The following is a 25,191-nucleotide window of genomic DNA, read 5'->3' as shown; positions in this document are numbered from 1 at the left end:
AGGCCCTAGGACATGCAGTTGCACTTCTCTCAACAGTGCTGGGCAGGGCAGTAAACGGTAAGCTTGGTGTAGAAGACAATCCAATGTGTCATGGAAGCGCAGGAGAGAGGGCAGAGCCGTTTTTTTCTCACCGTTAAATACCTACTAATCCATCTGCTCCTAAACCCGCGGCTGGCCTGCTCTCCATCTAGAGTGATGGCATGGCCTATAGGCGCCAGTGACTGGTTTCTTGGATTTGTTCCTGCCATCATGTGTCTCTGCCTCTGTCTGTCTCTCTGTTGTATCGTCCCTTCCGCCCACTGTTCATTTCTAATAGCTACAGACATGCTCTGCTGCTTCTCAAATTTGAAAAGCCTCCTCCCGTAGGCCCACAATGTCTCCCAGCTGTACCTTCTCACCTTTGGCTGGCAGAGTGGAGGTCCAGGCTGGAGCCAGGAGGGAATCATCTGGATAAGCAATGGCTTATCCCAACCTCTCATACTGGATTTGGACCTAACAGAATGGGTCTCAGTGGGAACTGCAGTGTGATGGTCCATGGGACCTCTGCAGCTCTCAGAGGCAAGGGTTGGAGATTGTTGGACCTGAGAAGAGAAGGAGGGAACTGACCAGGGGAGGAATTGTTGTGGGGAGGGCGAATTCCATTTTGTGGTTGTAGAACTCCTTTTTAAACATTCAGGTGGGAGTATTCTGTAAGTAGTGGGAAAATTGGGTATACACACAGGGCTGGGGAGCTGGGTTTGAGAGTCTCCTACTTGTAGGTCCTGGTAGAAGCCATGGGGGTAGCTAAGCGAACCCAGGAAGGCTGTGTAGGGGAGAGGGATGGAGCAGAGGGCTGCCCCGGAAAGGAGGATCTATGGGGAGAGAGGAGCCCCCTGGGGCTGGTTGGGGGAGGGAGCCAAATCCTTGTCACCCAGTGAGATCCTACAGGAAATCTAGGACCCAGAAAATCAAGAGGCAGAAATAAAAGTCGTTAGGTAGAAATAAAGAAATTACAAAACCCAGCTCAGAGAGTTCAAAGTGGTTCCCTTTGGGAAGCAACTTCCCTGGTGCCTCAGACGGTAAAGCGTCTGCCTGCAATGCGGGAGACCCGGGTTCGATCCCTGGGTCAGGAAGATCCCTGGAGAAGGAAATGGCAACCCACTCCAGTATTCTTGCCTGGAGAATCCCATGGACAGAGGAGCCTGGTAGGCTACAGTCCATGGGGGTCACAAAGAGTCGGACACGACTGAGCTACTTCACTTTTTTTTTCCCCTTTGGGGAAAGAAAATTTTCTTTTTTAGGAAAAAGAAGGTGGGTTCTTGCTATTTTTCACAGCAAACCTTGTAAGTAAAGTTCTTGGACTCGACTTGTTCAATAAGTATGCGTAGCTTCAATCTGGAGAAGGCAGTGGCACCCCACTCCAGTACTCTTGCCTGGAAAATCCCATGGACGGAGGAGCCTGGTAGGCTGCAGTCCGTGAGGTCGCTAAGAGTCGGACACGACTGAGCGACTTCGCTTTCACTTTTCACTTTCCCACATTGGAGAAGGAAATGGCAGCACACTCCAGTGTTCTTGCCTGGAGGATCCCAGGGACGGCAGAGCCTGGTGGGCTGCCGTCTAGGGGGTCGCACAGAGTCTGACACAACTGAAGTGACTTAGCAGCAGCAGCAGCTTCAACAGGAGCTGGTGCAGAGCAGGGTATTGATGGTTGTTTCCATTTATTTGGGTGAAAAACCGCACGTGTGTCTCCATGTGTACATGGATGCATATTCACACATACATACTTGTGTGTATGTCTCCCTATGGCTATTCTGCCACTTGATAGAAATATGAAACTGGCAGTGATGCTGCCTTCAGGGGAAGATAACTGGGTGATGGGCGCTAGGCAGGGGGGGAAGCTGCTTCTCACTGTATTCTCTTGTACCTTTTGAATATTGAATCAGGTACCTATAATGCCAGTTTACAATGTTTCTAATTTTTAAAAGTGGGAGAAGGGGCTCTTTTCTTCATCAGAGTTACAGATGAAGTTGATATGAACTGGTCAGAGATGCAGGGCTTAGTGTGGTGGTCGACAGCACCACATTAGTGACGCTTGGAGGTCATCTGTGAGAGTTCTTTAATAACAGTCATGTATTATTTTTATAATTAGCAAAATAATTATAAAAGCAAAGTAAAGGGTGGAAATGCAGAAGATGAGGATCCAGAGCGTTTGGAGGATGCTGGGGAGGACACTGGAGGAATCTGGGACGATGGCACAGCGTGGGGGAGGGGAAGGAGACCTAAGGAGCACGTGGGACAGAGGCCATGGAACCGGCGACAGGATGAGCCTGGGGCTGCAGCTGGCGTTGGGGACCTGTGTCACAGCGCACAGGCTGGCTTCATCCCTTGGCAGAGGGGCTCCCAGTCTGAAGTGCTCTGACCAGGGCCACTTGTTTCCGTTCAGGGAGAAACCCCGCTACACACAGCCTGTCGGCATGGCCTGGCCAACCTCACTGCAGAGCTGTTGCAGCAGGGGGCCAACCCAAACCTGCAGACGGAGGAGGCCCTGCCGTCCCCGAAGGAGGCCGTGTCCCTGCCCAGCTCAGTGGACAGCAGCGTCTACCTGCAGACGCCCCTGCACATGGCAATCGCCTATAATCATCCGGATGTGGTGTCTGTCATCCTGGAGCAAAAAGGTGGGAATTTGGGGGTCCTAGTCCCCAGAAGATGGGGGTCACTACCCATCACTGTGACCTCCGAACAGTGGTTAGAGTAGTGACACAGTTGGTGTTTCTCCTTTTGGTGATTTTTCTTACCCGAAAAATCCTTTGAGGTCCAACTGGATAAGTGTATAGTCTGGTTCTGGCAACAGTTTTTTCCTGTGTACATTTGTAGAATGGGGCCTGCCCACTTCACCTGTGGGGTTAAGGTGTTAAAACCTTGTACTTCCCCTCCCTTATTTTGGGGGGTTTTCCCAGGACATGCTTCAGGGGCAGGTCGAGCAGAGCTTTGCCGCATTGTGAGCACTGTCTCTGAGAACTCTTACCACCGGTCTTCCACGAGTCGGTCAGCCCTCTCGTCCACCTCTGAGCCTCCCTGGCAAGTGAACCATGAGAGAGGAGCCAGAAAGGGGGCCCACAGAAGCCCCTGCCATGTGGGAGGCTGGTTTCCCTCAGTGTTGTTTTCCAGTTTTTCTCCTTCCTGCCCTGAAGTTTGTTTACTCTTCCCTGCATCCTTGTTGGAGCTTCCCTGGTGGCTCGGTGGTGAAGAAACCACCTGTTTCAGGAGACGAGGGTTCAATCCCTGGGTCCAAAATATCCCCTGGAGAAGGAAGTGGCAGCCCGTTCCAGTATTCTTGCCTGAGGAATCCCACGGACAGAGGAGCCCGCTGGGCTACAGTCCGTGGGGTCACAAAAGAGTCGGACACAGCTTAACGACTAAATAGCAGCAGCAGCATCCTTGTTAAGGCCAGCATCCTTTAGCACTGTGCTTGTGGAAGGAAGTGGGGTGTGAGGTAGGCTTTGCCTTCTTCTTTGCCCACACAGGAGGTATAAGATGGTAGGGCTTATGTGTTAAAAAAATGTTGCCAGTTCATTGTTTGATCCCTTTTTGGTAATCAAGAAATTAATATGTGTTTCCATAGTGGAGCCTGTTTTCCTTTTGTGAACATCCAGTGTTTTAACCTTTACAGCCATTCATTTTCCTCATAAGCTTTGCTCCAAATTATCAAATGTCTTGGCTTCCACTTCCCACAACAAGGTCTATCACTTCTCTTTGTATAGAAGTGATCAGTCAGTCAGTTTGAAACTGAGCTTGCATTCTCTTGAGTTCTTTGAATATGATCCACGGGATGGTGAAATCGGGTGTTTTTTTCCTTTTAAAAAATGTAGCTAATGCTCTTCATGCCACCAACAACTTGCAAATTATTCCGGACTTCAGTCTCAAGGATTCTCGAGACCAGACTGTGCTGGGCCTGGCATTGTGGACTGGTAAGGCAGTGACAGTGGCTGCAGACAGGCGTGCGCCAGAGGGCGGGTGTGCGAGGGAGGGAGGCGGAAGGGTTGGAGCTAATGGGTTGTGTAGACTAGCCTTTCTGTTTGGGTTAAGCCTGTAGTAATGTGGAAAACTGCTGGCCTTGCGAAGTCAAGAGGGCGTGTTTGCTGTAGTAAGAGGCTGAGAAAGTGGGAGAAGCTGAGCCGGCATTAATCGGGGCTTGTCTCTTGCAGGCATGCACACGATCGCAGCACAGCTGCTGGGCTCCGGGGCTTGCATCAATGACACCATGTCAGATGGGCAGACCTTGCTGCACATGGCCATGCAGAGGCAGGACAGCAAGAGCGCCCTCTTCCTCCTGGAGCACCAGGCGGACATAAACATCAGGTGGGCTGGAGCAGCATCCGCCACTGCACCGGGTCACATTTAATTGACATGGTTCAAACTCATGGCCTCACTTGTAGCGAAGATTTTTGTTCCTTGTTAAATAAAGGAAGAGAAACAGTAATTCTCAAAAAGTGTAGGTACAGTGTTGAGAAGGGGAGCTCAAAGGGGGAATTGTGTACTTTGGTCTTAATTGAACATTTTGAGACCAGGGCACAGTATGGCACAAAGCTTACCAAAATGGACAATCCAGAAATCAATTGTTTAAGTAGGGATTTCACTTAATAATGAAGAACCTCCAACAAATGAGCTATCAAAAGGCTCGAGGAGGAATTTCCCAGAAGTCCAGTGGTTAGGACTCCACACTTCCACTGAGGGGCCCTGGGTTCAGTCCCTGGTCGGGGAGCTAAGATCCATAATGTGGCAAAAAACAAAAACAAAAAAAACAGGAGGGAAGGCTTACAGGGCAAAAATACACAGGTAAAATTTTTTATCATTTTTGTTTTTAAATGAATTTGTCTTCAGTGTCAGCTGACCTACAATGACTGAATGGATGAAAGTGGTTTGTCAAGGGATGGTCAGGGTGGCGTTTTATCCAGAGGCTGTGGAAGCAGCTATAAGACTTCAGTGTGCTGAGCAGTTGGGTGCAGCAGGATAGCATGGCGATACTCTTTTTTTAAAAGGCAGTAGGGACAGATGCTATTGACAGGTTGAATTTCTCTGAAAGAATACTGATGGGTGTAAGTGAAGCGTGTTTGGGGTACAATGGACTCTGGCCTCCAGGATGCCCAGAAGGGCACCCTCTGTCATTTGATCCCAGCTCCACACGTTTGTTTTGGTGTCCGTGTCCCAGCAGGACTCAGGATGGGGAGACAGCCCTCCAGCTGGCTATCAGGAATCAGCTTCCCCTCGTCGTGGATGCCATATGCACCCGAGGAGCTGACATGTCTGTGCCGGATGAGCAGGGGAACCCCCCGCTGTGGCTTGCACTGGCAAATAACCTGGAGGACATCGCATCCACTCTGGTGAGACAAGCTCAGCTTCCGCTCCACTTACATGGGGGGTGATTTGTGTCAGAGATGGATTTGACACCTCTACTGTGATCATAACGAGCAGGAGATCTGCCAAGTAGCATATTGGGTCAGGAATGAGCATTTTTGAAAGTCGTGTTCGGGAAACTTGGGGTTCAACTTCTTGGGGGCCCATGTCTTTTCTCAGGCTGTCTTTATCAAGAAAACTACCAAAAAGTATGAGAGCTGAGGCCCCTCCTCTGGGGTCTTCTCCTGAGGTGGCTTAGCTGGCTTATCACCACAGTGATAAGTTCTCAAACCTCAGGGGTGTCCCCCTTGTTCGGAAGACAGAGCCCAAAAGCAGATGTAACCTCGAAAGCTCATTCAGTTTTCTGAAGGGCTTGAAATGTGATTTTTAAGACATTTTGCACCTGAGGGTTTTAGCCAGTTGTTCCTGAGATTACCAGTTCTTTGCAGAGTATATGTTACTGGGGGCTGTAAGTAAGAGAGTGTGTGTGTGTGTGTGTGTGTGTGTGTGCACGTGCGTGGGTGCAGGCACTTGTCTGTGTTTTCTGTCCCTTCTAGGACACAGCTTTAGAAGGTGCTGATCAGACACATCTTTCTTCTATTTCTCAAATCCTTCCCGCAGAACCTAGTGCACAAGCTTGCACTAAAGCAGATTTTAATCAGTGTTTGTAAAATGAGTGAATGGTACAGATTAAAATAATTACCGGTTAACTGTCAGCTGGATCTTATCTGAAAAATGTACGTAATGGTAGCTTAGGGCTGAGAGATGGTAATAAGCATGTTCAGCTTTGCCAGGCTGCGTTTGAGAGTGACCTGTGCTTCCCTGCAGGTCAGGCACGGTTGTGACGCCACGTGCTGGGGCCCAGGGCCGAGCGGCTGCCTCCAGACGCTGCTGCACAGAGCCATCGATGAGAACAACGAGCCCATCGCCTGCTTTCTCATTCGCAGGTCTGAGAGCCCTGGGTATCCCTTCAGATCCTGTTTGGACTATTGCAAACTGGCTCTCTTCTCTCTTTTTCCAACTAGTCTTGACATGCCTGTAGCTTGACCTTCATATTGAAGGCTAGAGAGGGTCACTGTTCTGTCAGGTCAGGGCAGCCAGGGACTCGACTGTCTGATGAGGAAAGGAGTTTGTGTGGCGAGATCAGAGAGTCTAAAAACTAAGCCAGTTTCCTGCTCTGGGAACCATATTGGCCCCTGTCATCAGATCAGGCCTGTTCACACAGTGAGACCAAGAGGCTGGTGTGGAGGAGACCGAATGGCGTCTGCCGGACTCCACCCCGATGCCGGAGCCATGACAGCCTCCACGGCCTCAGAGTGCAGGGGGTGTGGGAGAGTGCAGAGTGAGATTGTGCAGGACAGCGTTCAAGCCATGACTCTCGGTCTTTAAATGCACACAGATCCCCTGGGGAGCTTTTAAGAGTTCTGATACCCAGGTTGCCTCTAGGACCAGTTGCTGAAGAATCTGTGGCAGCAGGACACAGCAGTGTTTGAGACCAAGAACTGCAGTCCTTGGCGGCAGCAGGCTTTCTGTGGGGTTGGATGAGGCTGCTGCTCCATGCCTGTCAGCATGCCTTCCTCTCACTTCCCCTTCCTTTCAGTGGCTGCGACGTGAATAGTCCCAGACAGCCTGGTGCTAATGGGGAAGGAGAGGAAGAGGCCAGAGATGGGCAGACCCCTCTGCATTTGGCAGCCTCCTGGGGGCTGGAAGAAACGGTCCAGTGTCTTTTGGAGTTTGGTGCCAATGTAAATGCACAGGTATGGAGGGTCTCTCTTTTCCGGGTAGAGGGATGGTCACCCCAGAATCAGGGAAATCTCCTCTAATGTCAGAACACCTTGCAGTCTCCGGTCCTGGGCCCCTGCTTTACCATCAGTGGGCCAAACGGACAGACACAGGAGGTGACTGTCTCCTGGGTCATACAGATGTCTTGTTGTTGTTTAGTTTCTCAGTGGTGTCTGACTCTTTGTAACCCCGTGGACTGTAGCCTACCAGGCTCTTCTGTCCATGGAATTTTCCAGTCAAGAATACTGGAGTGGGCGGCCATTTCCTTCTCCAGGGGGTCTTCCCGAGCCAGGGAATCCAGGGATTGAATCTGCATCTCCTGCACTGCAGGCAGATTCTTCACCACTGAGTCACCAGGAAGCCCCCACAGCCCGTTTCATAATTGTAATTATTCCAGGTCAAAACTTCTTTCCTCTGTCTTTGTCCTTTCTACAAAATGAAGAAGGTTTGTTCAGTCAACTTATCCTGTCCCCATTAGTTATAGATTGCCATTGAGAATTTGTTCCCAAGCTGAGTACTGTATTTAAGAAAATGTTCAGTAGCTCAGTGGGACATCCCAGAGTCCTGTTCCTTGATGCTTTTCAGCATTCTAGCCTGTCTGCGCTGCTTTACTCATCTGGCAGATGAGTAGTGGTTTAACTTAAAGGTGAGGTTGACTGCAGCTTCTCTAAACCAAATGTGTTTGTTTCCCTGGGTTACTGGAGCATGGAGGTAGAGTGGCTGTCAGTCATCCTGTGTTTGGCCTCTGGAAGAGATGACTTCAGATTCAGAGTGGCAGTGTTGATTCTCAGAACTGAATTTGATTTAAAACTTTTTCCATGTCATATTTTTCCTGGATTTTATCTTCACCTGGTTGTTGAAATCTATGCCTGGTCCCCAAAGGATGCAGAAGGAAGAACGCCTGTCCACGTGGCCATCAGCAACCAACATGGTGTCATCATTCAGCTGCTGATTTCTCACCCCAACATCCACCTGAACATGCGAGACCGGCAGGGCCTGACCCCCTTCGCCTGCGCCATGACCTGCAAGAACAACAAGGCGGCTGAGGCCATCCTGAAACGAGAGTCTGGGGCTGCCGAGCAGGTGAGCAAGCGACACCCAGGCTAAACACAGGTCACGAACTAAACAGGTCTCTTCCGTATAAAGGTGTTTCTTCAGTTTTGGCCATTCAGGTGCCTGGTCACTGCTGGATGGAATGCGCCTGCTCTATCCTGCACGTCAGCCACCCAGTGGTGCCACGTGTACAAGGAAGGGGGCCCAGTGACAGGAATCCTCATCTTGCAGAATTGCGGGCAGCCTTTGCTTTCTCTTGGTGTTTTACTTGCCCTAGCAATGAATATCTTAGAAAGGCTTAAACTGACATGGAGGAGCTTTGGGGTTTTAGAGGAGCTGCCATGATTCAGCTTAGCAGTTTCAGTTGTCCTCATTCTAGACGATTAGCTGTGGACCTGCAGCAGCAGATTGGGCCAGGAGACTGTGGCAACTGGTCTGAGGTGGGAGCTGACGTGGGTTTGTCAGGTCAGTCCTCAGATACGTGCCTCTCCATCCAGCTCTTAGAATACTGCTGAGATCTCGGAGTAGCCGTTTATGAAGGTGAAATGGAGATTTGGGACCTGAGCAAAAGTCTTAACATGGATGAAGACTTTGGCTTTGTACTTGAGGCTTCCATGCATCCCTTTTCTTGAGCATTTGCCTCAGTGTGACTGATTGTGTAGGTGTTAGCCTTGCCCTTGCTCACACGGGGTAAAATGTTCTTGAATGGAGACAGTCCTTTCGCCTTTTCCTGCCCATGTAGTGTGAAACCAGTGCAGATACACGCTGGGTGGATGTGTGTGTTGGGGGGTGGATGGGTGGATGTGTGTGATGTGAAGAATGCTGGGTGTATATGTGTGTCGAGGGGTGGATGGGTGAGTGTGTATGTGATGTGAAGGATGCTGGGTGTGTATGTGTGTCCGGGAGGGGGGGTGGATGGATGGATGTGTGTGTCCAGAGGGGTGGATGGGTGAATATGTATGTGATGTGAAGGATGCTGGGTGTGTGTGTGTGTCAGGGGCGGGGGGGATGGGTATGTGTGTCCAGGGGGGTGGATGGGTGTGTGATGTAAAGGATGCTGGGGGTGTGTGTGTATGTGTCGGGGGTGGATAGGTGGATGTGTGTGTGATGTGAAGAATGTTGGGGGGGTGTGTGTGTCGGGGGGTGGATGGGTGGATGTGTGTGTGATGTGCAGGATGCTGGGCGTGTGTGTGTGTCAGGGTGGATGGGTGTGTGTGTCTGGGGGGTGGATGGGTGTGTGTGTGTGTGATGTGAAGGATGCTGGGGGTGTGTGTGATGTGCAGGATGCTGGGTGTGTGTGTGTGTCGAGGGGTGGATGGGTGTGTGTATGTGTCGGGGGGTGGATGGGTGTGTATATGTGTCGGGCGTGGATGGGTGTGTGTGTGTGTGTCGGGGGTGGATGGGGGTGTGTGTGTGTCGGGGGTGGATGGGGGTGTGTGTGTGTGTCGGGGGTGGATGGGGGTGTGTGTGTGTCGGGGGGTGGATGGGTGTGTGTGTGTGTCGGGGGGAGGATGGGGGTGTGTGTGTGTCGGGGGTGGATGGGGGGGTGTGTGTGTCGGGGGGTGGATGGGGGTGTGTGTGTGTCGGGGGTGGATGGGGGTGTGTGTGTGTCAGGGGAGGATGGGTATGTGTGTGTCGGGGGTGGATGGGTGTGTGTGTGTGTCGGGGTGTGGATGGGTGGATGTGTGTGTGATGTACAGGATGCTGGGTATGTGTGTGTGTGTCGGGGGAAGATGGGTGTGTGTGTGTGTCAGGGGGTGGATGGGTGTGTGTGTGTGTCGGGGGTGGATGGGTGTGTGTGTGTGTCGGGGGGTGGATGGGTGTGTGTGTGTGTCGGGGGAGGATGGGGGTGTGTGTGTGTCGGGGGAGGATGGTGTGTGTGTGTGTGTCGGGGGAGGATGGGGGTGTGTGTGTGTGTGTCGGGGGTGGATGGGGGTGTGTGTGTGTCGGGGGAGGATGGGTGTGTGTGTGTCGGGGGAGGATGGGTGTGTGTGTGTGTGTCGGTGGATGGGTGTGTGTGTGTGTCGGGGGAGGATGGGTGTGTGTGTGTGTGTGTCGGGGGAGGATGGGTGTGTGTGTGTGTGTCGGGGGAGGATGGGTATGTGTGTGTGTGTGTGTCGGTGGATGGGGGTGTGTGTGTGTCGGGGGAGGATGGGGGTGTGTGTGTGTGTGTCGGGGAGGATGGGGGTGTGTGTGTGTCGGGGGAGGATGGGGGTGTGTGTGTGTCGGGGGAGGATGGGTGTTTGTGTGTCGGGGGAGGATGGGGGTGTGTGTGTGTCGGGGGAGGATGGGGGTGTGTGTGTGTCGGGGGAGGATGGGTGTGTGTGTGTGTGTGTCGGGGGAGGATGGGTGTGTGTGTGTGTGTCGGGGGTGGATGGGGGTGTGTGTGTGTGACGTGAAGGAATGTGTTGTGTGTGTAGCATGTGTGTCTCCCTTGCTTCTTGCCCAGCCCTCACACTAACATGACAGCCCTGGTATTTGGCGTACCCTCTGTGGTTGGATTTGAATGACCCACTGTCTGCTGTACATCAGTGGTACAAAGTTTGAGACATACTGTTGATGTCCTGTAGCTCACTGAAAGAGGAGACTTTCCCGGAGATTTCTGAAGGCTCATTTGGCGGCTCACGGGTCAGACTGGCCTTGCAGCTGTGGTGTTGGAGTGCTGGGTGTTTGTTTTGGCCAAAGCAGGAGTCACCCATGGCCAGCGTCGCCTGTGCCTTTCCCCGTGCAGCTCAGTGTTTTGCCGGCCTCCTCTCCCTGTCCTTCAGGTTGTCTCTTGCTTGGCCCTCCAGGTCCACTCCTGCTGTAGGAGGATGCCGGGGCAGCTGGCTTAGCTCCCTTTTTCTGACCACATGGATATGGCCATGCACACACAGTCCTCTGGACAAATACGCGGGTCTGTAATTTGGGAGTTGGGGTTGGGAGGACTGCAGTGCGGCCTCTCTGGTGGTCAGTGCAGCTCACAAGGGCTCAGGAGGTGTTCTTGCGGGGGGCACCCACTAACAGTTTGGTTCCCACTTGTTGCCTTAGGTGGATAACAAGGGCCGGAATTTTCTGCACGTGGCAGTTCAGAACTCTGATATTGAAAGCGTCCTGTTTCTGATCAGCGTCCAGGCTAACGTCAATTCCAGAGTCCAGGATGCGTCCAAGTTGACCCCTTTGCACCTCGCTGTCCAGGCAGGCTCGGAGATTATTGTCCGCAACTTGGTGAGTCCCTGAAACATTACTGCTGTAAGCTGTGGACAAAGCATGTTGTAGGGTGTGTGGAGACTCTCTTGTCAGAGGTGTTTTGCCAGGAATTGGGAAAGGCCAGTAAGAATTCAGGGAGCAGCCAGGACACTCGGGAGAGCAGGTGTGTCTGTGGGCAGCATGTCCTGAGCGCCCAGTGGGCAGATGCTGAGGTGAGGCCATGAGGGAAGGCAGGTTGTGGGCGGCAGAAGCAGGCGGGGGCATCAGGAGGTGAGATCATGTCTCTGTCCACCTACTCCGTGCCAGGCTCTCAGCTGGCGCTTTCCAGGGAGTGCTCTCTTACTTTTTGTCATTAGTCTTTATTACTTAACGTTTTGAGGCAGAATTGACAGACAACATTAGCGTCAGGTATACAACATATTGGACTTTCCTGGTGACTCAGATGGTAAAGAACCTGCCTGCAATGTAGGAGACCTGGGTTCAGTCCCTGGGTTGGGAAGATCCGCTGGAGGAGAAAATGGCAACCCACTCCAGTATTCTTCCCTGGAAAATCCAATGGACAGAGGAGCCTGGTGGGCTCCACTCCGTGGGGTCGCAAGAAGTCGGACATGACTGAGCAACTAAACACAACATACTGTGTTTCGTTGTATATTTTGTGCAACATATTGATTTGATAGTTGTATATTTTGCAAAATAATCACCACGAATCTTCTTAACATCTTTCCCCATTGATAGTTACAGAAACGTTTTTCTTGTGATGCGGATTGGTTTGTTTTAAAGATTTATTTATGTATTTTATTTTTTGGCTGTGCTGGGTCTTCGTTGCTGCACGTGGGCTTTTCTCTAGTTCCGGTTGATCGGGGGCTACTCTTCGTTGTGGGGCACAGGCTTCTCATAAGCAGAGGCTTCTCTTATGGCAGAGCACAGGCTCTGGGCACACAGGCTTCAGTAGCTGTGGCCCTTGGACTTGGTTGCTTCGTGGCATGTGGGATTTTTCCAGACCAGGGATCAAACCAGTGGCCCCTGCATTGAAAGGCAGATTCTTAACTACTGGACCACCTGGCAAGCCCGAGAATCTTTAAATCTGCTCTCTTAGCAATTTTCAAATATATGCTACAGTATTTATTCACTATGTAGTTTTTTCTATTAGCAGCTGTCTTTGAAACTTTGTTAGAAAGTGGATGATAAATGAATATATATTATTTAAAGGGCCTTCTTCCTTTGATTCTGCACTTCTCTGTGTTGCTTTCTTTCTTTAAAAAAATACAAAAATAGTATATTTTTATCGTGGAGAGACTTAAAACACATAAGGACAGAAAGTGGTTAGTATCTCCCTTTCACTCCCAACTCTGCCTTGAGTTTGGTGAATGTGCTTTTAAACGTCTTCAGCGTGTGTGTGTGCGTGTATGTATGTACACATTTCTCTTTCTCTCCTTGGACATCCTTGTGTCCACTGTGCGTGAGGACAGTGCAGATCACTGCAGTCTTTGTGTAGTTTTGTTATATCCCAAAGTCTTAGTATGTTTGGGTCCTGCTGCTGCTAAGTCGTTTCAGTCGTGTCCGACTCTGTGCTACCCCAGAGACGGCAGCCCACCAGGCTCCCCCGTCCCTGGGATTCTCCAGGCAAGAACACTGGAGTGGGCTGCCATTTCCTTCTCCTAAGGAGAAGCTTTTTGGACATTTTGGTAATTGCCACTTTCCCCTTGGGACAGATTTTGTGGGCCTGAGCCTCCGTAGGAGTTAGCTCCCAGCTTAGCCAGGAGGGCAAACCCTGGAGGGCAGGAGATTGGCAGGCTTGCCCCCTTATGCCAGACCTTGGTTAGTGGTGGTAGAGCGGCTGCTCATGTAATCAACTTCAACAGCTTCTTGCAGGTGCCAAAGTGAATGAATTAACCAAGCACCGCCAGACCGCCCTCCACCTCGCTGCCCAGCAGGACCTTCCCACCATCTGCTCAGTCCTCTTGGAGAATGGAGTGGACTTTGCTGCTGTGGATGAGAATGGAAATAATGGTAATTCCCAGGCGTTCCCTGTGTGCGGTGCCAAGGGCCTCAAGCAGCCCCTTCCTTCTGGGGTGGCAGGGCAGTGCGTACCGCTGGGTCTGTTCCCCATCCCGGAGATTGGCTCTTACAGGGGCCAGGCTGTGACAGGAAATGCCCTGAGCTGGGCATCAGCCTGCTCCTTGACAGGCACCTGGGCAGCCTCCTGATGTGAATGGTGACCCTAGAAACCCTAAATCTCACCTTTGGATAACTGCAGAGGCACAAAGCAAATCTTAGGAGGCTGCATTTAGATTTATTCTTGGGGGCAGTGAAGACTGGAAAGGAGGGCTCTGTGAGCAGATGGTGGCTGCTCTGACTAGGTCCCATTCAGTGGGAGATCTGTGAGGCCAAGAAGAGTTGAGATGCTCTGTGTGTGCGTCTGGGCTCGCGCTGTAAGAGGATTTCCTCCCCAGCTCTTCATCTTGCTGTCATGCATGGCCGACTCAACAATATCCGGGTCCTCCTGACAGAGTGCACCGTGGATGCTGAAGCCTTTAATCTACGGTGAGTGTGTGTGGTTCAGAGCAGAGGCCAGGACTCCACGTCCCCTGGTGTACCCCTCCGAGCTGGTGGTCATGGGCATCTTACATGAGCCCCAGGTGCCCAATGCAGAACTAGTCACTAGGGCCCTTGACCAGCCTTTAGTGCCCTGGAACTTTTCTTTTTGAAAATACATTTTAGGAAAACTTTTATGACTGTTGTGTCCTCTAGATTTATCCAGCATCACAAGAGTTCAGACAGTCCCATTTCTTTTATGCATGATGGCTATGGCAGATGCACACCTAACTTTTCCAGTTTGTCTTCTCAGAGGCCAGTCGCCACTGCACATTTTGGGACAGTATGGCAAGGAGAATGCTGCAGCCATCTTTGATCTCTTCTTAGAGTGCATGCCCGAGTATCCTTTGGATAAACTGGATGCAGAAGGAAACACAGGTACGTGGTGAGGCTCTTGTTGGTCCTGTCTCACTGGTGTTCCTTGCTTCCTAGAAAATCAGGAGCCCAGGCACACGTGTCATTACTGAAGGACACTCAGCCCCATGCATTTTGGCTGGGCTCTGCAAGTATCACCACAGATCCCTGAGGCGGAAGTTGGCAGTGTCTGACTTTAGGTACAAGCACATCTAAAGCGTATCTAGTGCTCCAAAGCCATACCCATGTCCAGACAGGCTGGCCCACCTGTTTCTTTTGGCCTCATCTGCCTTGTATCTAGTCAACTAGGTCCCTTCCCAAGCTTTCAGATCCCGAGAGAGAGAGGAAATACAGTTGCCTCACAGGTGCTTCAGAAGGAGGAAATGGGCCCTAGTACGTATTCACAGAGAAGGCATGTTCTCTACGGATAAAGGCTGATGTTTGATTGAGGGGGTTGATAAACAGGCCTGTCTCATGGTAGCATTCTCACCACCCACAATCACTGTGTTAACTTGTGTAGCTTTCATAGTGCTTTGGATGTACTTTTGCATTCATTTTCTCCCTGAATACTCACAATAACCATGTCAGGTGAGCAGTACATGTCGTGTGTTCCCACGTTTCAAGTAAGGAAACAAAGATGAAACCCAAGTCTCTCTCTTCCCAGCCCAGGGCTGTCTGAACTGTTCACTGCTGCTGTGTCCCCGTTCACGCCAAGGCCTTTGACAGCAGTGCTGTCACCGAGAGGTAGCCCAAACCTCTGCATGGGACCAAATATTTGGTCATTGCTTCTTGACCTTGGGAAGAATTCTTGGCCTTGATTCATGGACATGTTTTTCAGCCAGCAGTGGCAAGCCTAAAAGCTTCAGCGGGGTCAGCTCTGGGAGTGAGCTGCTGGCCTAGCACCTGCTCCAGCGAGCAGCGTGGTCCAGGAGCCAGCAAGCAGGCAGGTGCGTCACGCACAGGCTTCTGAATTACACAAACCTGGTTTCAGATACCCAGCTCCATCATATTCCAGCAAGGTGACCAGGTATATTTTGTAACCTCTCTATGCCTGCTTCCTCCTTTGAAATAATAACCTAATTTTTGTGAATCATTTGCAGAATTAAAGAATTTAAATAAAGTATCTGTGAAATGTAAGCAAAAAGGAGCTGCTGGTAGCTGTAGTCATAGGGAGGACCAGGAGGGTGGGCTGGCCAGAGCCTGGGTGTCCACTGCCGGCACAGGAGAGAGGCTCACTCCACTTTCTGGAGCAGGCTCACCACACTGGTTTATGGTTTTCTCCGTGTGCACACCTCACCAGTCTAGAATTTGTTGCATTGTGTGGCGAGTGTTCTGTGCAGGAGGAAGGCAGCTGAGACAGTGGTGCATATTTCCCGTGGCATCTGCTCCCTCCTCAGTTCTCTTGTGGCAAAGCTCTGAATGGGCAAGAGTGTGTCTCCGGAGCCGGAGAGTCGCTCTGGAGACCCTGGCTCATGACTGGTGCTTGGCTGCAAGATGTTGCAGATCCTCTGCGGAGCTCTGGGCCCCCTGCGTGTCGTGGGCACTTTGCTAACGAATGTCCTGCCAGGGCTGTGTCCTGCCCCTGGCCATCCTCTGCTGGCCCTTTGGCAGGGCCAGGCTGGGCCTGGATGGGCAGTAGCCCTGTGTGTGGTTTTGTTTTCCAGTGCTGCTCTTGGCATACATGAAAGGGAATGCCAACCTGTGCCGTGCCATCGTCCGCTCGGGGGCCCGCCTGGGGGTGAACAACAACCAAGGGGTCAACATCTTCAACTACCAGGTCGCTACCAAGCAGCTGCTCTTTAGACTCTTAGGTGAGTGGCCTGCATCCAGTTCCGTCAGTGCAGACACGCTGGCAGTGTCTGTTAGCCAGGTGTACTGGTGGTCTTGAAATCTCAGGATGACTTGCTGTGCAGTCTGAGATGGTAGTTTCTGAGGCACCACATGGTTTAGGATTTTGTCTGTGAATCCCGCATAGTGCCTTTGAGCAGGGTTAGGGACTGTCTTTGTTAGCAGTCTCTTTACAGCATGTCCTGCTTTGGGGCCCTGTCAGATTCCCGCTTCCCCAGATCCTACGGGAAATCCACTGGCTCCAGGCAGGTCTCCCAGCACTCCTGGCTACATGTCTACACACCCTTCATCCTTCAGCTGATGCCAAATCTTTCCATCCTTCATAATGGCCTTTGGTTTAGCCCACTGGCTTTTCCTCCCCTGTGTGACAGTTAGAATAGGCAGACCTCAGTCAGTTTCCAGCCACCATAGTAAAGTGAATATTGCGATGAAGTAAGTCAACACGAAGCTTTCTGGCTTCCCAGTGCATGTAAAAGTTATATTTACCTAATACTGTAGTCTGTTGCATATGCAGTGGCACTGTCTAAAAACCAGTGTATTTATATATGCTTTACTTTATTGCTAAAAAAAATGCCAGAACAATTAAAATAGTAACATCAAAGATCACTGACCACAGCTTACCACAACACATACAATAATAATGAAAAATTTTGAAATATTGTGAGAATTACCAAAGTGTAACTCAGCCCCATAAAGTAAGAAAATGCTGTTGGGAAATGGCACCAATAGACATGCTCCATGCAGGGTCACTACAGATCTTCGACTTGTGAAAAAGATTACGGTATCTGGAAAGCACAGTGGAAGGAGGCATGCTCTGTCGCCCTCTTGTCCCTCACATCCCCCTGCGATGTGGCCCTTTGCTTGCTGTCCAGTCCCCTTCTCCCCCTGCCCCCGGTCTGGCTGGACACAGTCAGCGTCTGACAGGAACTGGTCTTGTGCTGTGGTGCAGATATGCTGTCCAAGGAGCCTCCTTGGTGTGACGGCTCCAACTGCTACGAGTGCACTGCCAAGTTCGGAGTCACAACGCGCAAACATCACTGGTAAGACCCACCCCCAGTCACCCTCCAGAGAAATAAGGAGGCCTCTGTGGATTGCTTCTGCCTTTCCCCATGATAAGCCATGAACCTGCCAGGGCCTGGTACTCTCCTGGGAAAAACCTGACCACAGGACCCTGCCCACATCTAGAGACGTAGGGAGGCCAGTGGACACTCAGACGGGTGGCTTTCCTGTGGGATGCTGGGGTCCATCGTCCTAGGCAGCCCATCAGGCCTCACGTCATCTTCCCCAAGTGTGAGAGTTCTCTAGCTCTTGCTGAGCCTGTCTTGAGACTTAAAGCAAGAGGCTTTTTCCGGATCACTTTAACTTAATCACGGGCAGAATTTTGTCATCACGGACCGTCAGTCATACAGGCCTCAGTGTGAGTGAGCCGGCAAGGGGCAGAGCTGACTTCAGAGCGCCAGGATGGGCTCGCGTGCCCGCTGCGGGGGCTGCCGTGACAGTGCTCACACGCCCAGCTGCAGTCTACTCTCGAGAACCCCTCTCACACCTCTTTTCTTGCCTCCACAGTCGTCACTGCGGACGTCTTCTTTGCCATAAATGCTCGACCAAGGAGATTCCTATTATAAAGTTTGATCTGAACAAGCCTGTGCGAGTTTGCAACATTTGCTTCGATGTCCTGACTTTGGGGGGTGTCTCTTAGTGAGCCCCCAGGAAGGTCCAGACCACATCCTCAGTCGCCTCCCCAGCAGCTGCTCTGCTCACCAGCCTGACCCCACCTAGAGCAGGAGCTGGCAGTCATCTTCCCGCGGCAAGAGACTGGAACAGTTATGGACCAGGGTGATAGATCCCATTTCAGATGATGCTGTATGATTGTCAGTGTGTCAGACCATGATCGAAGTCGCTAGGTGTCTCACTAGTCGGACCAGGCCTTTTAGCCTAAGTGGTAAATATGATAGGAATTAGACCCCATTCTGCTAGCAATGTACAAGGACACTTGAAACCCATTTTCTCTTCCAGTAGCTTAGTGTCCATCTCAGAGCATTCATGACGTCTCCTGCCTGGGCGGACTTCCCAGGCTGAGCCTGACCATAGGAAGCCGGTGTCTGGCTGCACAACAAGAGCTGGCTTTCCTCTAGGGTGAGTGGCTGTGGACTTCTCTGCACAGTGTTTTCATAAAGGTAAATAGGATCCTCTTGGCCTGAAGTCTCTCACTCTTTTTTTTGTTTTTTGAAAAAGCTAAGCTGTATTTTTAGTGAACTACCCCTTTAAAAAAGGTGAAATCTTTCTAAACAGGGTTCAAAGATGAGAGTTGAAAAATTGTGGCCTTAACAACTGAAAGCTTTACCAGTATTCATGTACTGAGGTGTCCAGCTGCACTCCGGCAGCTTGACACCCCCTGCAGCCGTCTTGTTCTCTCATCTTGCCGTGTCCTGTCTGTGGAGTCCTCAGTTACCTGCCGCTAGGCAGTGGTAGAGAAAATGCACTTTTATTGTGCTGCACTTTTTATATAGCTGCATTACTGGTGATTCCAATTTAAAAGTCCATATTCAAAAGTACCCTCACATATCTGTACATCAGTGATTCTACCAGTCAGCTTTGACTGGACCTCAGCTCACACTAAGTCTTAAACAGAAAACTCCCTCGGAGTGTCCTTTGAAGCAAGAGAGTCACACGGGGCCAAGTAAGGAGAGAGGGAATCTGCAGCCTCAGACCAGCAGGTCCCATCTCCTTGACATGAGTGTTTCTTGCTGAAACCTTCCCAGTTACTCTGAGCGCCCTCATGCCTGGGTCCCAGCTCTGCGTAGGTTCTTGATCTGCCCTGTGAGAGCCACCAGCCAAAGGCCCTGGCCAAGCATGTGTGACCCCATTTTGGAAGGCTCATGTGCTGAATGAAGCCCCCGGAACCTGTCAGGCCTTAGTCGCTGCTAGTACATATATATTAACCCTGAGGTGTTAAACTTCTTTTTTCTTTTGAAGGTTTGGCCAGTTTTTTAAAAATGCACATTTAGAGAGAAACTTATACCACTGCTTAAAAAAAAAAAAAAAACACTCTTAAGATGAACAATGTGTTGTACAGCTATACTCAGAGATTAACAATCTCAATCATATATACTGTTTTTTTTCAGACATTTAGTAACCACTACATTTTTTTTTTGCATTAATGAAGTGTGCATATATGTGTAAAAGGGACTAAATATTTTTTTGCAGCAGTCTTTTTTTTTTGTTTGGATAGTGGGTATGTCCTCCATGTCACTGTAGAATTTATACGTCCTGTTGCCTAAATATGTGTGTAAAATGAGCTGATAAACCAGAGTGCTACTTTTTTTTAATATTTCTGTGATTTATAAGATACATATGCTTTCTATGTTAATATGAGCTTGTGCACAGTGTTTCAAAGAAAAAAATTAATTACAAGAGTTCCCTATCCCCCAAAGTCTGTGACCTATTTCATACCGAATTTTTCTAGAAAAACAACTGGTCTTGGCAAACACCTGACCATGTGGAGCGTGTGTTCAGTTTCCATTTTCTATTGCTTGAACAGGGCCTGAGTAAGTAGACCTTAGTCAGGTAGTTTGATTCTGTCATTGAAAAGTAAGGTAATTATGCTTCAGGTATGAATCGAGGTGGTTGGTACTTTTATACCTGTTCTTTCACCATCCATGGTGGAGAGAGGAGGATGGAAATTCAGTGAGGGATAAGGCTGGTTGTCCTGCCCCTGTCGTAATATACCATTCTCAGTAACAATCTTGCCTCTAATTGCACTCTAAAAAAATCTTATAATCATGTTTGAAATTGTCAAGCTTGTTTACCTTCACAGAGGCCAGGGATAGTGATGGTACTTAGCCTCCACGAGTTGGGGGGAACATTTTGTGAGCTCTGCAGCATCTTCAGAGTGCATTCTCGTAGAACTAGAAGAAGCACCTTTCCATAGTCTTAGGCCCTCCCTGACACATGCCGATGGGTGGGAGGGCCACACTCTCAGTTCCTCGCATGGTGGCTGCTCTGGGGGGACTTGACATGCTCTTGATCCTCTTTGTGTTCTCCAAGCCATCAAACTTGACTCTAGAACTGCCTGGCTGTTCTTGTCACAATTTAATCCATAGCTTAAAACTCAGTTTTATTCGTTTAGAAAGTTGCCAATTGTGGGTGAGTAGAACAGGAAGACTAAACTTGATTAAAATGTAATTTGCTGCATCAGTCAACATTGTTAAAGCTAAGTTAACTTTTTAACTGCCGCTTGCTCATCAGAGCTGTGAGACAGTGTATTCTTAAGTCTTTTTTGTTTTAAAGATGAAGGTACAAACCTTGTGCTACATTTAAACAGAGTGGCTAAAACTAACCTACTATTACCCTCAAATACAGGAAACTTCCCACAAACTTAAGTGCCTGCATTTAGGACTTCTTAATTTCCAGTTCTCTTTGTAGTGGGGTCTCACTGAATGATGTTAGAATGTGTGTTCTGTCTGGAGTTTGTTGCCAGTGCGTTGTTAACCCCAGTCGCCGATTCAGTTGAGGCCGGATCAGATCACCCAGTTCACCTGCCTCTCTCTCTCCAGGAGTGGGGGTCCACATGGCCGCTCGCCTTCTACCTCAGAGCCCTGGGTTGTTTGTGACCACCCTTTTCTGCATCCTCCCCCCTCCCGCCGAATGGGCTCCTCTCACGGAGCTCAACGTGCTTGTAGGTTCACTGCCACTCCTGTTCACGTCTCCCACCTGTCGTATTACATGGGATTGTGCTCATCTTGTCCATAAGCGGGAAGTGGATGAAAAGCCTTGGGACAGGGGAGAGCCTTGATCTCCATCTCAGTTTTATTTTTAATCTGGAGGAGAAAACCCTATTGAGCTATGTAGTGATTAGATCTGAAAGGCAAACTCACTCCCCAGGTTACAGTAGCATGAGCAAGTCGATGGGATGCTTCCAGGACAGCCCCGCCTGGAGCTCATGAGACGAGCTTGCTTCTGGGACCTGGGCTCACTCCCCTCAGGACCAGTCCCAGGAGAAGTTGGCACAGACTGGGCAAGCTCAGCCCCTCTAATCTGAGGCACCAAAGCTCCCCACGCCCAGCCATGGAGAGGAAGAAGCCGAGGGCAAACAATTTCCTAAAGGGGTTTGGAAGCCACGTTCTCATTTTGTGGAAGTAATTCAGTGAAGAGCTGACTAATTTGACTAAAACACTTACTAAATTTCCAGAAGTTATCATAGATGCCTTAAAGACTTTCTTTGAAAGATCATTCCCTATACAGTTACTTTTTTGTGTGGCATAAACAATATACTAACCTGTTAAAAAGGACAATGTTGGTGTTCTGTAGCTAGGGAGTCTTGAGTTGGCAGCCTGCTCAACTTAATGACTTAACATCGTTTTTTGGGCAGATGCATGGAGTTGGCTGTTACCATGACATACATCCCTGTGTGTTCTACCAAGGGGGAGGCCTGGGCAGAAACCGCAGGCACATGTTTAGGTTGATCACTTTGGCTTCCAAACCATTCCAGGTGGTGGTCAGTGTGGGGCAAGGGCATCAGTAGGACCATGGCACTTATCAGCATTGTTTCTTTGGAGTTTGTGTAATGGAATGTATTTTTCAAATACTGATATTTGCATTTTCTGTAACAAGTCCTTATAAATAAAATGAGGTAAAATTGTGCATTTAAAGTGGAAACCTTAATAACATTTGTAGTTCCTTTTAATGCGAAAAGTACCAGTAAGAATTAAAAACAAATACACAAAATTTTTTTAAACTCCTGACATGTGAATACATTTCTTTAACAACTACCGTCTAGGAATGTTTGAATTTCCAATACTTTCTTCAGAAACACATTGTTGGCAGCAGTGAAAAAATAGCTGTTGTGGGCATAACCACCGGCTGCCTGGATATACTGTGCTCTTGGCCCAGACTTCAGCTCATGGTAACACCCGTGACCACAGCTCCTCCGGCTCAGCCCCCTGACCCCACTGCAGCTCTTCTGCAGACCCTGGAAATTCCCTGACTCCATTATTTAGGAGCGACTCGAGAAGATCCATGGTGAGGTTTCTGCTGGCTATGGTCTGAAGGAAGGACTGTTAAACTGTGGGTTTCAGAGAAAACTAAGGCAAGAATAGGGGTTTGCAAGTTAAGGTCTAGTGATCCATTCCCTGCCCCCCCATACAGTCGAACAAATCCAGTAGCTCACCTGGCCCTCGCGCTTTCTTGAGCTAGTGTTTTCCTTTCCTTTACCCGACCTCCATTTTGTTCACCCCTTGTTCAGGCCAGATGTAGTGATTGATAAATCTTTTCTGGTGGCTTTTCTCATAATTAATAGGCACTGTTAGGGGCTTTCGTGAAACAATCCCAAGTAATCCTAACAGCCATCCTGGAGGAGAACATTGGTCATATTATGTCAGTAAATACTAAGTGACTACAAAACAGGCAAGTTGCGTGATTTCTGCGCCTCAGGTTTCGTGTCTATAAAATAGAAGTGACCATGGTTCTTCTGGCTCACAGGGTTGCCCTGAGGAAGGTGATCTGTGATAAGTGACGCGTCCTCCGTCCTGGGCGAGTACATGAATCGCGGTGTGCACAGTGAGGTCTTCCCGGTGCAGGCCGGGGGAGTCGTGTCTGCCGCCCATTTGAAGGAGTCTGAGGGCCCGGGCAGTAGAAGTGCTTTCGAGGATGGAAATCAGATTAGTCCATACCTGGCTGGGATGGCTCTCGTATGCCTCGTTTCATTCCTTTTCTTTCTCAGTTTGTCTTTGGAAAGATCTGCCTCTGGACCTGGCCCCCAGGCTGTCCCCACATTCCTCCCCCAGGAGTGGTTTCACTCCGCCACACTGTGAGCGCCCCGAGGGCAGGAGCCTCACTGTCCTCCCAGCCCCAACCCCAGGGGACACAGGCGCTTGGTAAGTACTGAATAACTCAGGAGATCAGTGACACTAGTCCTCCTTTAACCTGGGGCTGAGTCACCAGAATGCCTCAGGCACCACTGTGCTCAAGGGGTGTGTGGAACTTGGAACAGGGTCCTCACTCAAGTTCGCCTCCTACTGTTTGTCCTGTTCCGGGAGGGCAGACACACACCAAACTGTGGACCCAGGACCACGGCACTGAATCAGGACCAGAGCCTTGAGTTCCAGGCTCAGCTTCATTGCTTTGTGCCTTTATTAAGTTCTTTAGGCCATGCTTGCCTCATCTGCTAAACAGAGCGAATAGCACACTTCCCATGTGCTAGGTACAGTAGCCGTGGGGCTACACAGCCAAGTAGTGTTCAGTCCCCATCTCAAAAGACAGTCTGCAGTCCAGCGCAAGAGGTTGGCAGGAAGTTCATAGTTGCAGGGCACTGTGATGGTCATTACTTTAGAAGTGAACCCAGAATTATTTTCCTAGAGGAAAGCACATCTAAGTCCACTGGTGGGTTGACAGTTAGCGAGGCCTCTCGGTTGACTTGAGTTACCATGAAACAAGAGCTAGACAAACTGGGCACAAGAGGTGTCATTCCGGGCAGAAGGGACACCCTGGCTGAAGGTGCTGCACACGTAAAGCAGCAGGTGAAGGCTGGAGGGCTCAGCACGTGGGAGGTGGTAGGAGAGAGAATGGAGGCCGAGGGGAGACACGCCACAGGAGGGTCTCCTGTGCTGCTGAAGAGCTAGCACCTCATCTCTACAGATGTGGGAGCCATGGAAGAGGGTTAGTTGGAGAATAATGCCCTGATCAGCAGGAAAAGACTTGGCAGTGGGGGGCTGTGGGGTTGCAGCTGGAGGGAGTCCAGTTAAAGCGGGTGAGAAAGGAAGGCCTCAGCCAGAGGAGTGCTGGGAACAGGGAAGGGGGTGGGACTGCCAGGACCTGGAGGCTGGTTGGGAGGAGTCCTTGGTGTGACGGGGCTGCTTTAACATGGCCATGGTGGGACCAGCCAAGGGAACCAGAAGAATCTCGACGAAGAAGACGAAGATTGGATGCCAGGACTGTGGAGTCTGCGGTGCCTGCAGAAATGATCAGGAAGGCTGCCTGAACTAGATAACAGCTGAAGGAGAGAAGCTGGAGAGAAGCATGTGTGGAGGACAGAAGGCCGAGAAGGAATGCTGGAGGGAAATAAGGGAAATGAGGAAAAAGCCAAGGGGTGCTTGCATGAAGGCCCTCAAATGTGACAGGCCCAAGTAGGTAATCATTGAATGTGGAATGGCTTTGCCAGCATGGAGTTGAGCCTGCTGCTGAGCAGAGGAGGGCAGAAGCCGGGCGACTGTGTTCCACAGCAAATGGGGGCTGAGCAGCAGAGACAGTGAGCATGTGCGGCATTGTCAAGCTTTGTTGGGGTGGGCGGTGGGAAGGGTGGCCCTCGGGAGGAGGGGGGTATGTGTATGCACATGGCTGATTCACTTTGTCGTCAGAAACAAACATCATAAAGCAATTTTACTCCTAAAATTAATATAAAATCTTTGCTGGGACAGGAGATAGGTAGATACAGTATTTGAGAGGAATCTGGCGTGAGGGGAGGGAAGTGTGCTGTTGAATGCAGACTTGAGGGAGGCAGCATGAGGTCCCGAAGGGCAGGTGAGGAAGATCCTGGGTGGCAAAGGGAGCTCAGAGTAGGGTCCAGGGGTCAAGAGCAGCTGCGGCCATAGGACAGCCATACACTCTGATTAAGGGGAGGCGGCCTGTTTTCTAGTCAGGGGACCTGGAAAGCTATTAAATGAGATGAATGATAAAGGAGAGGAGACAGAGAAAGGAAGAAGGATAGAGAATGTTTAGGTCAACAGCTGAGGGGATTGGGAGGTGCTGAGGTGAAGGTGCAGACGGGGAGACTGTGAACCTGGATTCATGCTAGGTCCGTTTCCTTATCTGTAATGTGGGAACACTCCGTGCCCCCAGCTGCTTAACTTGAATCCAGGAGGTAATACATGAACTTGGCCCAGTGTGGGAGATTACAGATGACCCTGGACACACCACCCACTGTCCAGGCTGTTGGTACTGGCTTTTGCAGCCTTGCCCAGGCTTGGATGTTGTGCTTCCCAGTGTCTGTGTTTGGGCTGT

At 50.3% G+C, this 25,191-nt stretch overlaps 1 protein-coding gene across 18 annotated transcripts in view; it reads left to right on the top strand.

Moving 5' to 3' along the window:
• Positions 1-21,861, top strand: part of ANKFY1 (ankyrin repeat and FYVE domain containing 1) — a 70,472-nt gene extending 48,611 nt beyond the window's left edge. For 6 of the 18 annotated variants that reach the window (XM_069603160.1, XM_069603167.1, XM_069603165.1 and 3 more), the window contains exons 12-25: positions 2,423-2,654; positions 3,849-3,947; positions 4,185-4,338; positions 5,192-5,360; positions 6,202-6,320; positions 6,974-7,130; positions 8,038-8,238; positions 11,239-11,415; positions 13,260-13,407; positions 13,851-13,941; positions 14,246-14,370; positions 16,011-16,157; positions 17,144-17,234; positions 17,761-21,861. In XM_069603160.1, coding sequence (XP_069459261.1) covers positions 2,423-2,654; positions 3,849-3,947; positions 4,185-4,338; positions 5,192-5,360; positions 6,202-6,320; positions 6,974-7,130; positions 8,038-8,238; positions 11,239-11,415; positions 13,260-13,407; positions 13,851-13,941; positions 14,246-14,370; positions 16,011-16,157; positions 17,144-17,234; positions 17,761-17,893 — 2,043 coding nt within the window. In that variant the 3' untranslated portion in view covers positions 17,894-21,861. Of the gene's footprint in view, positions 1-2,422; positions 2,655-3,848; positions 3,948-4,184; positions 4,339-5,188; positions 5,361-6,201; positions 6,321-6,973; positions 7,131-8,037; positions 8,239-11,238; positions 11,416-13,259; positions 13,408-13,757; positions 13,942-14,245; positions 14,547-16,010; positions 16,158-17,143; positions 17,235-17,760 lie in introns of all 18 variants that reach the window. The other 12 variants (XM_069603159.1, XM_069603166.1, XM_069603162.1 and 9 more) reach the window with 6 other exon arrangements.
• The last annotated feature ends 3,330 nt before the right edge of the window (positions 21,862-25,191 follow it).

Source organism: Ovis canadensis, chromosome 11, assembly GCF_042477335.2.
Source record: "Ovis canadensis isolate MfBH-ARS-UI-01 breed Bighorn chromosome 11, ARS-UI_OviCan_v2, whole genome shotgun sequence".
In the NCBI taxonomy this organism is placed as follows: domain Eukaryota; kingdom Metazoa; phylum Chordata; class Mammalia; order Artiodactyla; family Bovidae; genus Ovis; species Ovis canadensis.
The sequence above is the reverse complement of the archived record's forward strand: the minus strand, read 5'-3'. Positions and strand labels throughout refer to the sequence as shown.